Raw genomic sequence first — 17,024 nt, 5'->3', positions numbered from 1 at the left:
TAGTGGTACATGGAACATGTGACAGCTAGACTGCTAATGTCTTCATCCTTTGAGTTTTTACTGTGTTAAGTTAATTTAGGTTTATTTTACATTTCTTGTGTGAAATAGCCCACAGGCATTGCCTGTAAGTAGGCTCTGTATTAGGACATTAAAACCAGGAAATTTGTTGGTTCTGCAGAACTTGGTAGATAACTGCCTTGCTTTGTCTTTAGAGTGTACTTGGCACTGAATGCTGTGTGAATTCCAAGTAGAATTTCATTTTATTCCTGGAAATAAAGTGGTACATGAATAAACAAGAGGTCTTATAATGTCTATGCATTTTCCGATTATGTGAAAATTCCTGAATTTGTCTTAATCTTTTTGACAGAATTGATCGTAAGATGTCAAGTGCTCATACAAATTATAGGCTGGATGAAGCACAAGCTATAATGAGTGAGCTTCGAACTATAAAGAAAGCTATATGCACAGGTGAAAAAGAAAGGCAGGACCTTATGCAGGTAAGAAATATGCTACTGAACAAATAGCTGCTCAAAAGTAATAACCTACCTCGCTTCCCTATTTTGGGATTGCATTGGCGTTGCCAAGTTTAAATAAGGAAATGGAGTAGCCTAAACTGATTTTTCTATTTGATAATTGCCAGTACCAGGCAGCTTGGAGATGTAAGTAGTAATTGTCTATACTGTGAACACAAGACTTTGCATGCATTTCATACTTTTGTCTTACCTAATGTGCTATCCTTACCTTTAGATCCATGTCTTTATTGAATATAGCTTTTCATTGCAGCTGATTATGTCAAAGACTGCTATGAAATGTAATTATGCTGTATTTTAAAAAAAATTGTATTTGTTTTTAATTTTGTTTAATGTTTCTTTGTATTACCTAATATGAACTGCAGATTAATGTACTAAAATGTTTACCAGTTTGTCTACCATGTTTTTCGTTTTATAAGCATTTCACAAAACTGGATCTCTAGGTCACTGTGCCACAGTTGGACAGTTCTCCTTTTTTGTCCCAAGCTGTCTCTTAAGTACCCATATCAAGACACATGTCAATTTCAGTTGTTCTCACAAAATCCTCAAGGAATATGATTAAATACAATGTATACAGAAACCATTATACAGGCTTTAAATTATTTTGTGAATCAGAGCGTGAGAATTGAGGGGACATACATGCCTGAGTAGTGATCTAACTTTTGGATGGGTTCTGCATCCTGCTTGGAGCTCTGGGTTGCTGTATCTGCATTATTAATGTGATCGAAACTTGATCAAAGAGCCATGAGCCTCTACCACCACAGGGACTTTGGTATAGACTTGCCCAAATATGCTGCAGATACAGAGGGATGACAAGGACAGTTCTCTTCACCTAGTCTTCACATTGCTATATGGAAAAAAGTGTCTTTGTTACCTAAGTTTTTGGGATTGTACTCAATATTGTCATTCAAACATTTTCTTTAAGTTTTTTTCTGCAGTAGTGTTTTGCAGTTATTTATTCTTTTTTTTTTTTTTAATGATTGTTAAATGATATGGGTAGCTTGTAATCTACATGTAATGAATTTCCATAGTTACACAATTATTCAGTCTCCACAGCACTACCCAAAGGTCAGCTGATGGACCACAGATCCTTGTTCAAGTAGACAGAACACTTAAGTCACTATGAAAAGTTTCTGCCTTGGCAACTTTTAACATATTTGATATTTTGCGTTGGCCAAGTTTTAACGTGATACTTGGTCTTCCACATGCCTGGCTAGCAAGGAGTGATTAGAAAGGCAGTTCTTCACGGATGCAGTGACGCACGTTTGAGGGAACTAACTGGTAATTTAAAGACCTGTCTATGAGAACTTGGAGCAGCTTAACTACTGGCTTTGTTTTGACTCCCCCACTAGACTTTTTTTTTTTTTTTTCCCCTCTTTTCCTTACATTTTCAGTTCTCAGTTAGTGGCACTAAATCTAGCTGTAAACATTGCGATGCCTTGAGAATCATATCTGTTAAAACAACTTCAAGTGCACTTTGAGTTTCTTTAAATACAGTATTGAGAGAGTTAGAAGTCTAGGATCAAGCTTAGCATCAAGGATTGGACAATGCTGGCAGCACCAGAACATAGAAGTTGCACAAGACAAGCAAAAATGAGAAGTGTTGTCATCCTTCTTAATGGGTCTACGTGACATATAGGAAATATCAGTGTAGGAGGTGTATTTTTGTAAATATTTACAATCTATTGTCATCCAGTAATAGATATATATAGTCCAGGAGAATCCAGAAAACAGTTGTTTCACACAGGCCTTGCATGCAAAACAGTGCTATGTGTTTTGTTGTGATTTTAAAAACGGACTAAGTGCTATAGTTTGCAAGATTTATAGTTGTGAAAATTGTGTCTTACTGCCAACTTCTTGTTCTCTGCAAAAATATCCAGCTTTTTCTGATATTTTTTATATTTTGACCAATCACCATACTTCTCTGTGCTTTTCATTTTTATAATTATTTTAAGTTTATTGATATACATTTATTTAGCTTTGTCAAACAAGTGTGAGTCTATTTTAAGTCCCTTCTTAATGAGTTCAGAATGTTATTTTTAATTTCCTATTAATTTTGAAATTGTTTTGTCTTTGAAAATGCTTCATTTTAAAGCAATTGTTGGTAAGACAAACTTTCTTAGGAAAAACTGGTTTTGAAAGCTGTTCACAGAGGAGTTTGAACTATTGTGTAGACAGATGAGGATTTATTTTAGAGAAAGGAAACAGACAATTCCATACTATTTCTTATTTTAAATCTGGCCAGTGTAAGCAGCAGAACTAAACATAGTAGAAGTGACTCAGTCTTGTGTAGGTGCTTGGAAAATTGTAGCTGTCATAGAAATATGATAATTGGATTGAGTTGTGTGGGAGAGAAAGCTGACAAGGGAATGAGAAGGTGGTCAGTTTTAAACTGGGTGCTGTGGTTACAAATAAAGCCAAATATGCAGTGTCACTGCTCCAACAAAGTGGGCAATCTTCTTATGTAAGATTGAGTAACCAAGGTGTGTGGTTAGGTTCCTGAAAGCAGAATGTGTGTCTCTCTCCTCATCCCTTTCATATTTTTGTTTCTGTTCTAATATGTGTATGTACTTTAAAAATGTTGTCCTTTATCCTTAGGAAACATTGAAGTTTGGTTTTTTTCTGGGGTTTTTTTTCTTCCTTTTTTTTTTTTGCCTTTTCCTTTCCTTATCAGTTAAGTAGGCTAAATAGGGTAGATAGGAACTGCACTGAAATTGGATGTGGTACAGAGCTCCAAAATCAGGTATCAACAGACAATGGTGAAATGACAAGTGCTCATTTCTCTCTTTTGGGGTAGGTCTGGGCTGGTGTGCCTAGAACTTCACATCCATAAGATAACTTGGTCTGGCAGATTCTGTAAGATTGCCATAAACAATCCATAAACCCCAGATGAAAGAGGGATTCCTCCATTTAGCTAGGGAGGATATTAGTCTTAGCAGTTTATGTAAATTGTTTCTATCTAAAACTATTGCTAAGTCAGATTGTAATTGTCAGTGTTAGGATTGCCGGAGGCTGTGCTTTCACTCAGCCAACTAGAAGGACTCAAAGCATCTATTCTTCACCCTAGAGCATAATCACCTATGTATGTAGATGTAAGTTAAGGTGATGCTACTTGGTGATTGCCACCTGCCATATGCTGTGTAATTTTTAAGTAGTATCCAGGGTTCAGCAGCTGTGCCTGGATAGAATGCCTGGCCAGCAGCCAAGCAGCTTGTCGTTACCTGCCAGGGAGATGTTGGAGGGTGCACACCAGGAGTGCATAAAGTAACTGAAATACAGGGAAGAGTGTAGATGTAAGTTCTGGCATTAGGATTTTTGGTGTTATATATGCCTGTAACATAATATGTGCTAGCCAAAGGTGCGAAATGGGACGTAACTTTTTTGGGAGAAACCTCAGGCTTTCTGAATCCTAAGGTTTTGTTCATGTGTCTGGCTCTACTGGGAAGAGGACATGTTAGATATTTGATGTTTGTGTAGCTATGATTTGAAATTTCCATGTTATAAATCTAGTAGGGAACCATCTTGATCCTTCATACAGCAGGAGACTTACAGGACTGGATGAATTCCACTGGGTTTTGAAGAAGAGAGTTAGACAGGAATCTGTAATTTTCAGTTTTCAGAAAGTAGAAGACACTCTGGTTTTCTTTTCGCCATGTTGTGGAGCAGTTAATTTTGCAGCAAGTCGTGGAGGATAAAGGGACTTTTCGGAGACATAACTTGAAATTGAATTTTTCTGTCTCAGGAACTCTTTTGATTGTCCTTCATACTGAGGTGACGCAATTCAGCTGGGAGGTGGCAGAAGGACTGGCTTTTTTTGTAGACCCAAAATAAACTGAGCTCCTGGAGGCAACTAGTGGTAGTCTTGTCCCACTGCTGGCTTGTCGGGCATCGCTCTGCACTGTCCTCTGTCCCTGCCTTCCTCTAATAGAAAGAAGACCAAAGTGTGTGTGACTGGGGAGGTGGCAGGAAGGAGCACTGGGCCCCTGCTCTTTTGGCTAGGGTGCCCCCTCATTCATTCATCCTGCACCAGGCAGGCCTGAGGGAGGGACCAAAATACAATGAGAACAAAAGGATGGACTATGTATGACAGAAATGGGGAAGCCACCAGAAAAAAGTTGCTTTTGCTGGCTAGTTTCAGGCCTACTGCAATTCCTGTGGATGCTTCCTAGGCTCTGAAACTGGACAGATGTCTTTGTCTTCAAGGTGGCCTTGCTCTTCCTGTGAGCAGCAGCCACTTGCTGTTACACAGATTGGTCTTCTTCACTCCATTAGTCAAATTTGGTGTAAGAAAATTTAACAGTGGCATGTTATCTTTTTTAAACTTCACTCTGAAGAATGAGAAATCTCCTGGTAATTGTATATGGGCAATAACTGGGGCTTGTTGCAAATCACCAGTTGTCAGAGCCACTGAGATTCCTGAGGGCCAGCCTTTTCCCAGTGCAGAGCTTCAGGTTTGTCTCTGATTCTGTTGTTTAGACACTGGAGTACGCAGTTTTGAGAGTTCTTATGTCTGTATTTTAGAACCAAATTGTTGGTTGTGTTATAATTTATAAATTGATACAGCTCTCCAAATCTGATTTATTTTTCCCCCACATAATTTGATTATCCTTTATATTCTGGGACAGAATTTAATTTTTTATTTATTTTTTAATGTTCTTTTCATACATAATACTTAGGGTCTCTGTCATAAATTACAGCCTGCACAGTGGTTTTGTTTTTGATGCTACATTATCAGTAATTTTTGAGAAAGAGAGAACGCAGAGTCAGAAAATAAAAGCTATATTAACAACTTTAGCTTTTAAAAAAAGAATTTTAAGAGCCTGCCAACCAAGCTTGTGTTGTTAAATAAGTTACTGTTATTTTGTGTGATTCTGTCTTACTCCCCCTTTCCCTTAAAGAGACTGCTTGAGGTCTCTGCTTTACCCTCACAGTTTGTATCATTGTCTAGACATCTGAGAGATGTCTCTTGCTTGACCCAAAGTGTAAAATAGCTCTTAACTATGTGAACCTTAAATAAGAGAGCACAAGAGTGAAATCAGCTGTCATAAAAATACAATCAATACAAGGTACTCACCAAGTTGGATGTGATAGTAGTCATGGCTAAGAAATGTAACCTGTGCAGAAGATGGCAAAATGGCAGGGGAATCACATTTGTCTCCCCTATCAGCTAACCTGAAAGTTGACAGGTCCTAGATTTAAAGAACTGTAAGCCATATGAAAGCTAAAGCATTCATAGCTCTAAACCAAATAATTTAAAGTGTTTACTGTTAGTTGTGTCTTTTAAAAGGAGAGGTTTATTTCAAAGTAAAGCTTCTGCATGTAAGTAATACTGATTAATTTTACTTTTTGGAAATCACGTTTTACAGAGAAGCTGCCTGTCATATTTCTAAAACACATTTTATAGATTTTTTCCTTTGAATTCTTTTAATAACATAATTTTTTTAATGAATTTTTAAAAAATCTCTTCTTCTCCTTTAGAGCTTGGCCAAATTAACAGATGGATTCAGGAACAGCTGTTGTATTACAGATTCCCTACAAGATCTCCAGCACAGTTCTGGTTTGCTTGGTGACTCCTGTTTACCTCAACAACACTGCGATGCTTGTTCTCAGACTGACATCACCGGAGAGGTATGTGTTCCTATGCAAGAGATTTGCAGTAGAAAAGAATCTGTTTTTGTACTATAGCGATACATTGTTATTTCCTGTTTTAACTCAAGAGGTGTTGGCTGTAGCAGAATGAAAAATCTGAAGTATTATTGGTAGCAAGGGAGTTGTTTGCTTATTGTTTCCAGAGAGTGTGAGTGGTGCTCATGAGTAGTGGGCTTTGTGGTGCCACTGCTTGAGCACGGCACAGGGGTGCAGCAATGTGCTTGCACGTCAGTGACAGGTAAAGTCGGCTCTCGGACTCGGCCCGGCAGAGAACTTCTCATGTCATCACTTTGGTGACCACAGGTTCATCTCTGTGGAAGAGGTCTTGTTGAAGTGTCCATGGACTTCTCCATGCCAACAGCTCTGGCTTATACTTGTAGTCATGCAGGAAAGAAGAAAATGCTTTAGCCAGCTTGAAGTTTCAATAGAGTCCTGCCTGTACAATAGCATGAGATGTTAGTGTTCTGGTAGCAGTGATGGATTTATATATATATATATTAAAAATTTTGTTTATATCATGCTGGTTATCATTTTTCATATAGATCAAAGATGTAGGGTAGACCTCAGTTCCTTTCCCATGTCTTAGATAAGGGAAGTATTTTTTTATAGTCTCAAAGTATTTTTCTTAAAAACTATGACAAAGCTTCCAAAATAGTCTGTCAAATATACCTTTTAATATGGTATTTGAGAAGAACATATTAACATTCCTTGGAAATAGTTCTGTGTGAATAAAGTTGTGTATTCCAAATAGTAAAAATTTGGCTTGCACTGGTGCTATGGCAACCTGGCGGTTCTTCAGCAATAAAACATTTGCTTCTGTGGATGAGATGGACAATAAAGTTTGTTAGTAGTGTAGCTTTTGATTAGAAATTTTTATGCAACTTCTTAAATGCAGACTTTTACCATCCCAGCTTTCCTCTATTGTTTCCTTTCACTGCTGACTGACTAGTTGTCAAGTTGTATGTCTCCAGGGGGCCTCTACAGAAGAGGAAATCTGTGTTTTTAAGAAGATATACACTTAAAGCATCTAATAAAGCTTAGCTAACACTAGGTTGTCTTTCAGTGTATTACGCAGATGATGCCTTTGGGGTGTCATTTTTCAGACTGGTGGTGGATGTGATTATTGAATTTTGAAACAAATTACCAAAAGGAACATACCAGTGTTTTTCCATTCACAATACACATTGAATGACTTCCAAGACAAGCCAAGTACAGTCTGAAAATTTTGTTTATCAGATATAGGTTTTTTGGTTAGGAAAGTAAAATCGCATCATTATGGTAACTGTTTTACTGAATTATTAGTAGTGTAACAAGTAAAAAAGAGGTGAATTTTATACGTGTCTGATAGTAAAGAGAGCAAAAGGAGCAGCTGAATGAGAAATCCAAAGATGCAGCAATGCACTTAAATAGGGGCTTGGGCTGATGCCCTGAGATGGAGAGAAGTTGCTGTAGAAACTGGTCTGGATGTAATGAAAGCTGTAACATAAATGTGCATTCTACAACTGATCCTTGAATCATATGTTGTTTTTGTAATAGTGTTTTAAATGCAGTGATGATCTAAGTGCCAGGTAACACATCACAGTACAGAGAATGTAATCTGAATTACTTCTCATTAAACTATCCATAATAAAATATCTGTATCAAGTAGTAAAATATTTCGATTAAAATACTCTTTGTGGTTTAGGCTTGGATAAAGTTTAAAAGCTTTGACAATTCATCAGTGATCTGCTAACCCTTGATTTCCAGGATCATAATTGATTGAAAGGGCTCATTTATCTTCCGCATTTTTAGCAGTAAACCAGTTTTGTGTTTCTAAAGCATTAAATTGTTTTTTATTATCATATTACTTAAAGCATTGATGTTTCTTAGTGAGTCAAATAAGTCAGATTAATTTATCCTTTTCTTGTGAGAGTGTTTTTAAATTCTCATTTTTGCCTCTCTTTTCCCTTGGTCTCCTCACTCTTCAACTCTAAAAAGTTTGGGTTTGATGACAAAACAAGACTTGTAGACAAAGTAAGACTGAACTGGCAGTATGAAGAGGCCAAGAAAAGGTAATTGAAGATAAATTTCTTGGTTGTTGTTTTTACTGGTGTGATGAAAGTTTTTGAAGTAGAACTGGAACCAGCCTCCTAGCTGAAGTGTCTTTAGGAAGACTAATTTGCTTACTGTGGAGTAATTCACAGATAATAAAAGCTTAGGTAAACATAAAACATTATCCTAAGATTACTATATTTGTTTGCATAGATAAAGCTAAATGTCAGCCTCATTCTACACTTGTATAAATGCAAATTTTTTGCAGTAGTTTAGTTCAACTGTTTTGCTTTTTTCCCCTCTTCTTCTTGAACCTCAATATAAACTGTCTTTAAATGTATACTTGGCTTGGTCTGTCAGTATATTTGGAGCTTCACATACTGCATACCTGTGTTCTAAGTTCAGTGTACTGAAGTTGTGAACTCAGTGTGAAGAAAGCATGCAGAACTTCTTGGGGGATAGATGAAGATGTTCAGAGCTGAACAAAAGGGTACATAAGAATAAATGTTGAGATTGAAAAAAAGCTGATAAAAATGTAAAAAAATTAATAATTAATAAAATGTTACCTGAATTAGGTATAGTCCTTCAATCTAATTGCTTATCATAAATATTTATTTTGTGAAGGCCAGTCTTGCAGTGGTTTTTCGTGGCTTTGTAAAAGTAGTCTATTCTTACTTAGTACTATTTTAAAAGTAATACCTACTAGTATAGTTCAGTGAGTCCTCATTTAACCTCACTTATTTCAGAATGTTTGCCACATATTCAGAAAGGTAATGTGACTGTAGATGATGTCTTGAACACAGCAATGTTATGTTCATATTAGTATTTTAATTTGTGCTGATGGAAAATTATTTTATTAAAATTGAATAACACTTAAAAGATTCTGTATAGTTAACCTTTAAAACCTTAGTTTTAAAATTTTTTAAAGTTAGGATTTTTCTTTTTTCAGCTTTGTGTATGTTTCCAGTTTTTTACATCTCTCAGAAGAAGGGTTAAAAAAAGTTCAATACTTTTGCCTCATTTTTTTCATATTATGATGACTTTTTCTTTGGGGGAAACTGTAATGCTGTCATATGTCTTGGCGGGGTTTGGAAGCTTTATAGGCAATTCTCCATTTTGTTGTTCTTGGAAAATTTGCCCACATTTAGATGCAATACAGGCTTAAAAAGAAAAAAAATTGGTTCAGTCTTGTTGGAGTTACACAGCTAAATCTTGAGGATTTGTATCAGGAGTGGAAGTCTGTGTTGTAACATACTGTATGTGAATGCCAGTGACTGTTACCTAATAAAGGGTAAATAATTGGGCAAAAAAAAAGGCAAACAAAGTACCCCTCAGTGTCCTGTTTGGACACAGGTTTAACCCTTAGCACTTAATAATCCAGTAATAATTTAGGGATTCATGACAATTGCTGAGTGAAAATAGGATAGAATTTAGTTTTATACTGTTTAGTATAGTAGAGCCACTGGGGATGTGAATATTGTATTACATGTTTTTGTTAAGTTTTCTGACATACCTTTTCTATGTGTTTTTCAAAACAGTTCTCTGCTTGTGTGTTATTGCAGGGAAAAGATGGAGTGGTGGGTTTTGGGGGTTGTTTTTTTTTTGTCTGGTTTTAGTTTTTCTTCAGTAGCAGAAGTATTTCTCAGCTGGAAATGCTAAACACTTGTTTATGTGTGGAATGCAGTATTTCTGAGCATCAGAAGTGAGCTGGGGGTTTGATGTTAATTAAGTGTAGAAAATCTGGTTAACTAACCTTCCAACTAAAGAGCAGTGATTGCAGTAAGGGTAGTTTTCTGTCCCGGGATAGCAACTCTGACAATGGTCGGTTATTTAGCAAAAGCATGTTAGTTGATTAAAAATAGTAGCCTTATTCTGCCCGGTATGTTGTACGGAAGTAATCGGCTTTCAGCTTTTGAGTGGAACTGCACAAAGCTCGTTGCCCCTACCAGTTATCTCTGTGGTTGCATTCTTCATTTATCATGCATTCCTTCCCCTTAGCTTGCTGGCATTTCTGTAGGGCTTTTGTCTCTACTAAATATCTTTGTGCTCGTTCTCCCTTGGCTGGTGAAATATCTACTGTTACTGCACAGTGTGGGTGACGGAATGTGCTGCGATGGATTAAAATCTACAAAGTAGAAAATTAAAATGCTACAGTATGTCACAACTGTAAAGCAGTATATTATGACTCCCTGCTTGTCAAATTAGGTGCAGAAATATACAGCAAATAAGTACAACAGACAAACTATCTTATTTCTAATTTTTAATGGGAGACTGAAAAAATACACTGTAGGAGAGAAGTATGTCTTTTCCCCAAAGGAAATCAGGAAAAGGCCCTGCAAACTGAAGAGCAGTGTATTGCATTTTAGTCAGTCTTGTGAATCTAGCCAGAAGATTGTACAGCTCTAGATGGGAGCAGATTATTTGCCATATGTAGCAAAGGAGCTCTTAAAAATATGTTCTCTTATATGGTGTCTGAGCAAGGAAATGCCGAGCTGGGATTTCTGAAGGAACTGTCTTGAGGAATTCAGGAGATGAGACCCAGTGATAGTAGAAAAATTGGCTTATACTCTCAAAATATCTTTCCTCCCCTGTAAAAGATAATTTGACTTTTAACTCCTCCTTCAAGAATCTCTCTTAACTGCTTGAGTGGTTTGGCCTTTGCATAAATTAAGACTTTCACATAGCTTTTTTCCCCCTTCAGTTTCCCACTGGAAGGAAGTTGGATAGTTTGCAATTTAATTTTTCCCATGGGTATTTCAGATGTTGTGAGCCATGGATTCTGCCTTCTTTAGCAGTCAGTGGAAGAAGTCCTCTCCCCTGTGCTTGATCCAGGCTCTGGGGGGAGATGTGTAAATGATCCTTTTTAGCTCACCAATCATTCTGAAGAAAAGCTCACAGAATCACAGAATATAGTTCGATCACTTTTCTTCTGTTCTTTACTCTTCTCTTCCCCCCCATTATTTTAAAATAAACTGTACCTTCTTTCCATGCAATTTCTCCCCTCAGATCTGTCAGTGTGGCCTTCCAGAGAAGCAGGAGGGAGGGAGGACGGTCTTTTTGAACAGAAAGCCCCAAGCTGCCTGGATAAATACAGTTTTTAGTTTCAGTTGCTATTTCAGTGAGACCACTTCTCATGAAAGCATTTGCACACTGGAAAGTGTACCCCTCGAGCACTTTCCTGAATAGGCTGTTTCAGAGAAAGAGAAATCAAAAGCAAATTGTTTTACTTTGATAACTTAAGTTGAGCACTTCAGTATAATGACTACATGAAGTATATTAGCAAAGGATCATCAAATGTCATTGCTGTGATGCCTCATATCTGGTTAAATGTATAAATCAGTAGATGAACAATGGTCCCTCCATTGAGAAGCACCAAGATTTTTAACTGTTATTTTAACTTAATTTTTCTTTAATGATCCAGTCTGATGGCAGCTAACTTTAATGAACTAATACATCTGAGCATCTTCAACCAGCTTGTCTAATTTGAGTGCAAAAGCAGTAATTTGTTTATACCTTCTGTAAATTTAAATTCAAAGATGTTATTTTCCAATTCAGTTGTTTAAATTATACAGTAGCTGTCAACAGATCTATTTTAACCTTGGAAAAAACCTCCTCCTCAGCTATGCTTAGTATTTCCACATTCCTTTTAAGAATGTTACTTCTTTCTTTTCGGTGTAGTTGCTGAGTAGTTACTTTGTTGCAAATATATCCCATTACCAAAATTAACTTTTAGTTGGTTTTTTAAAAGCAGTAGCAGAAGTGCAACAGTGCAGTTCGTGCTTGTACTGATAAAATACACGTTGTTTGGATATTGATAACAATGTTTCAGTACTGATACAATAACATAGTGAAGTATTTTCCTATTAAAATTAATCTTGTGCTGGCAGGTTTCAAGGTGTAATTGCCTAATTTCTAGTGAAGTTCAGTAGATTTGTATGCTTTATTCTGCTAAACTAATCTGAAAATCTGATTTGGTGATGAAGTAATCTGTCTGATAACACAAATATCTGGCTCAGGCATGTCAGCTAAACTTAAATCTCCCAGGGTTTCCTTTTAAACATAAAATTTTTCTTTGGTTTATAAAGAGAGACAAACTGTCTTTAAAGTTTTTATTATATCAGTGTAACTGAATTGGCAAAGATACTTCCATTGGTTTTAGTAGGTTTTGCAGTTTTCCTAAAGGTGGACACTTAATTTTATCTGCAAAATGCTAGGGGACTCTACAGGTTTCTAAAGGTCTTAAGCCAATTTAAGACCTCTTTGTTATTGAATCAGTCTGCCAGGAAGACTGGATATTCTACAGAGCATACTGGTGTTGTCCGCCAAAGCCACAGTGGCACATACTTGCAAGAACAGCCAAAGTAGACACAGTGGAGAAATTCTGTGAGCATTTGGCTCAGTTTCCCAGCTTCTTGTTCTTTCCATTTCTTTCTTCCCCTTTCTCTAGCCTTCCCCTCTTTGGTTATAACACACTCAAGAGGGTCTGTAAATACCAGAAATTACTGAGTTATTACATCCTTTGTTATGTGTCTTCAGTCCCACAGCCACTTCCTCTGGGTATAGCACATGGGAGAAGTTCCCTGTTACCTGAAATGGCAGAGAACTGGGTCCAGTTACAAGCCCATTATAAGCCTAAGGAAGAGAATAACCAGGGCTGATTTATGTGGATCATCTCTGCCTGTTTGTGTGATCTTAGCTACCATTCCCTTCCAAATCATTACTGTGGAATTTTTTTTATTTTTTTAATCCCCAGCACTCTTCCCATTCCACACGGAACAAAGGCTTGTAGAGGGGTATTGTGGGTTTTTTCCTTGGAAAATTCAAACAAAGTAAATTTTGAAGAACTTATTTAAGCTAGGAGTACCACAGCTTGTAGGAAGTGCTAGCAGTAGTAGGATATCCATAATTTGTCCCTTTTATGAGGTTTAGGTAGGACCTTTGTTTTCCCTCAGGGTATTTTCCTCCCCAAGAGCCTGCCTTGTTCATAAAACATAAAGTTAATTTTTATTGTTAATCAGACTCTTTCATCTCACAAAAAGTGAGTTTTACTTCAGTCTCACTTCTCATGCTGTGTTTTAATAAATAGCCTCTTCTCAACTGAAATGCTCTTGAGCCAAGCTGTAGGATTTCAGAGGTTCAGGTATCGGTCTTCAAAACAATGTTCTAGATGCTTGCAAAATCGTCCACATTCCCCTGATATTTCCAGGAATAAAAGGGTTGCCCTGTTTTGTCTAGTAGGGTGTCTGTGTAGATCTGTAACAATTCAGACATGCTGTAAATTCTGAAAATACATGCTTTTTTACCCCATGATGTAGTTTGTATAGTAAACTACTGGCTGTACTGATCTCCACCTTCATGCTATGCCTACATTATCTCTGCCTATGCATCATTCTAGCTACATTAGCACGGACATTTCAAGGCAGGTTTACCATTTTGAATCAGTGTTTACTTAAGATCACCAGGTTAAACCCTTGTCATCCCATTTGTGCCCCTCGTGCTTTTCTGCTTAATAGGAGCTGTTACATTAATCTCCATTTGAAAATTTTAAATACTGAAATAAGTAGCAAGTCGGTCTGCCTACCTAGGAGACTGGTCATTTGATACCACCTACTTGAGGGTGGAATGCAAGCTCCTCAGCACTTGTTATGCAAGAATGGGAATGGGCAAAATGCCTGGAATGTTGATGCCTCAAAATTAACTGTTTTTTCTCCCGGAATATGTTAAATTGTTGTATCAGTAGGGACATGAGTATCTGGCTTTAGGCCAGGTAGAAGTACTCTTCTACAGTGACTACACTTAAGAAGTAGTAGGTTAAAAGATACCCAGTAGGAATGAAAACTGTGTTTGAAAAACAGATGTCGTAAAGGTTTCTAAGTTTTTTCCCTGTGAATTGCAATCTGTATAATGTCATTGGTTTGTTTAAGTGGGTGTTTAAGAAAGTTGATTATATGCACTGAATCTGAAAATGCAAAACAGCCACTTTAACTTACCAGCAGTGAGAATGGCTGGTGTAGTGTAGGTATAAAATCTGGCATGGACAAGCACAGTGAAATTACACATTTGTTGTATTTGGGAAGAAAAGCTTGTGTTGGGAGAAGACAAATTACAATTATGGTACATACCTAAGAGGATATTTTAAATTATGTGTTTACCAGAAATCAGGTATTTTTCTTAGGTTTGAGAGAATGAGACCATAAAGGCCTTACAGATGTTTTCTAACCTAGAAGGTAAATTTTAAGAAGTTTATCACTCGTAGGTTATTAGAAAAAATTGCCATACAGGTGGAATCCTCAGTGGAAGGCAAGCAACAAAATTGCCAGAAAACTTGTGTTTGTTTTCAGGAGATACAGGTTGCAGAAACCTGGCTTACTGGTGTTGAAGTTCCCCTCCCAACAGATTCCTGCTTTATGTAGGGTTTTGTGAGTGCTTTTTCTTTGCTTAAAGGGAAAGCATAGAGACAAAGAGCTAGCTGAATTGCAAAGAGTGTCAAGGGAATCAAAGTAAATACCTAATCAGGTTTCGGAACTCTTCTGTGATACAAACCTTGCCCATAGCAGTACTTTTCCCTTTAATAATAACTGTAATTAAGTTACTGTATGACAACTTCCTGCTTTCAAAGCATTATCATAACAGAAATGGAGGTGAAAAAACAAACTTGAAACTGAAATGTCATACACAAAGGGAGTTACATGGTCTCAGCAAACTCAAGAGTCTAAATTAAAACCTCTTGTATTGAGGGTGGTGTTTTACTCTACAGCCAAGCCGATTCAGTGGTTAACTGATGCTGAAAGGGGGGGTGATCTTGCCTTCCCCTCTTGCCTCCTGGTTCTTCTCTCTCCAGTGTTGCTGCATTAGCATTTATTTGCTCCTATGGTCAGCTTCTTAACCAGCTCACCCTGCATTAGAAAAATAACTAGCAAAACAGTTGTGTTAAAATGGAGGTGAGAGTCAGTCCATCAGCTTATAAAACAACCCAGAGACTTCACTAGACACATCTCAGCTTCTTTCATCCACAAGCAGAAGAGCTTATGAACATGGTCACACAAATACGTTGCTAAGGCTCATCTGATTCACATTGCTCAGGCATGATAACCCTAATACTAATTCTGTATTTCTGTTAAAAGGACCGTGAGTACCTATTTACTTCATTTGCCACCAAACACTTGAAAATCAAGCTATATATGGCTTCATAAGTGTTTGATGAATCCTTAACAGTGTAGCAGCCTGGGTGGGAGAGAGGAAGGGTCCTGACTCTGCTTGATCTTCCTGGCCCTGGTGTTTGGTTGATGAGATGAGGTGTTCTTCAGGAAGCTGCATCTGGAATTCATGCACAATAGCTGAGGCATGAAATATGTAGACTATATGTATTGATACACAATGGTGCATTCAGTAGCTATTGGCAGGAAGTTGGTTATTATTGCAAGGAGGAGGAAACTATTGAAGGGCTTGATAAAGTATTCTACTTTAGGCTAAAATGTAACATAATACCCAAGTTGTCACTGTGAGTTAAACCTAAGGAGGGGAGGAAATATTGTTTACAAAATTCAGAGTAAAATTCCTATTCATTCATGAATGCAGTCGTTCCAAAATGATTCATATTGATATTTTATTTCCCTTCCCTTGATAATAAGAGGGCCAAATGCTTTCCAGATGTCAGTCTGAAATAAACATGGCATGAAGTTTTGTTTTTAGATGGGGAAAACCTTACCTTTGTCATGTCTGTGCCTTTTCTTTTATTCTTAAACACATTATAACACTGTGAATCTTTTGTTTGTTATGTGTTTTTTACCTTGCTTTGTTTGTTACTATATTTTCTTCCTTACCAGATATTTTGAAAAAAAGTTTACTTAAAAACCAGCTTGCCAAAAGTGTGAAGGCATATCCCATGTTTACGGTTGGCTTTAAATGTGCTTGTATTTATTTATGTAAAGGTAGATAATCTTTTATGGTTCACTGAACTTTGAATGCGTTCAAATTGAAGATGAAACTGAAGGGTATAATTGCATAAACGTTTTACAGTTCTGTAGTTTTGAATGTTCAAAAATGAGAAAGCTAGATTTTCTTTTATTTAGTTTTCATTTTAACTCTAACATTCTAAAGTGTAATAAGTAAGATAGGCATAAATATCTAATAGTAAAGGGGGTTCTTCCTGTTCTGGTTATATACCGTTTGATTTTGCCGAAAGAAACATTTGTGAAAGTACTAGCTTTAGGGTTCTTTGTAACATAAGAATTAAAAATTTGTTTTTAGCAAAATGTTTTCTTAAAATGTTTACATGGAATTAATTTTATAACCGTTGTTTTGTGTAATCATTCAGTATATTGAGATACAGGAAACTACTTTGAGCTATAAAGCCTATAACAGACTATCAAGTTAGCTTATTTAATAGCTCAATTTCATGATGGATCCATCTAAAGTCACCTGTATTTTGTAACCAGCAGATCTTTTTTCCAGACCTGTGTTTTTGTTTTACTGACAGCTTGTTTATTCTTAAAATGTTATTGTCAGTAAGGACTGCCTAATATTTTCAGCCCCTTGAACCATTCCTCTGCTGAGGTGGGACATGAGTATATGGTCCTATTGTCAGTAGATAAGCATCTCCCCTTCATCTGTGTCAATTTCTCACTGTATTTTAAAATCCTATGTTAAGATCTGATACTGGAAGAATGAGGAATTAAAGGGTGTTCAACTTCATCAGCTGTACAGGCAGTAAACTGAAGAGGTCTACAATATAAATTGATTTGTTACAAAACGGGAACGCTGTGAAGACAGATATTGTCCATGTGATAAATGCACTGGGAGTCTTACCTAGTT

General features: G+C 36.8%; 1 protein-coding gene across 4 annotated transcripts in view; it reads left to right on the top strand.

The window, feature by feature from the left end:
• WWC3 (WWC family member 3) overlaps positions 1–17,024 on the top strand; it is a 102,144-nt gene that overhangs the window by 55,002 nt on the left and 30,118 nt on the right. For all 4 annotated transcript variants that reach the window (XM_051626145.1, XM_051626135.1, XM_051626125.1 and 1 more), the window contains 3 exons: positions 368–497; positions 6,009–6,158; positions 8,157–8,230. In XM_051626145.1, coding sequence (XP_051482105.1) covers positions 368–497; positions 6,009–6,158; positions 8,157–8,230 — 354 coding nt within the window. The remainder of the gene's footprint in view (positions 1–367; positions 498–6,008; positions 6,159–8,156; positions 8,231–17,024) is intronic.

The sequence above is a fragment of the Apus apus genome, chromosome 1 (assembly GCF_020740795.1).
Source record: "Apus apus isolate bApuApu2 chromosome 1, bApuApu2.pri.cur, whole genome shotgun sequence".
In the NCBI taxonomy this organism is placed as follows: domain Eukaryota; kingdom Metazoa; phylum Chordata; class Aves; order Apodiformes; family Apodidae; genus Apus; species Apus apus.
This window is presented reverse-complemented; position numbering and strand designations above follow the sequence as displayed.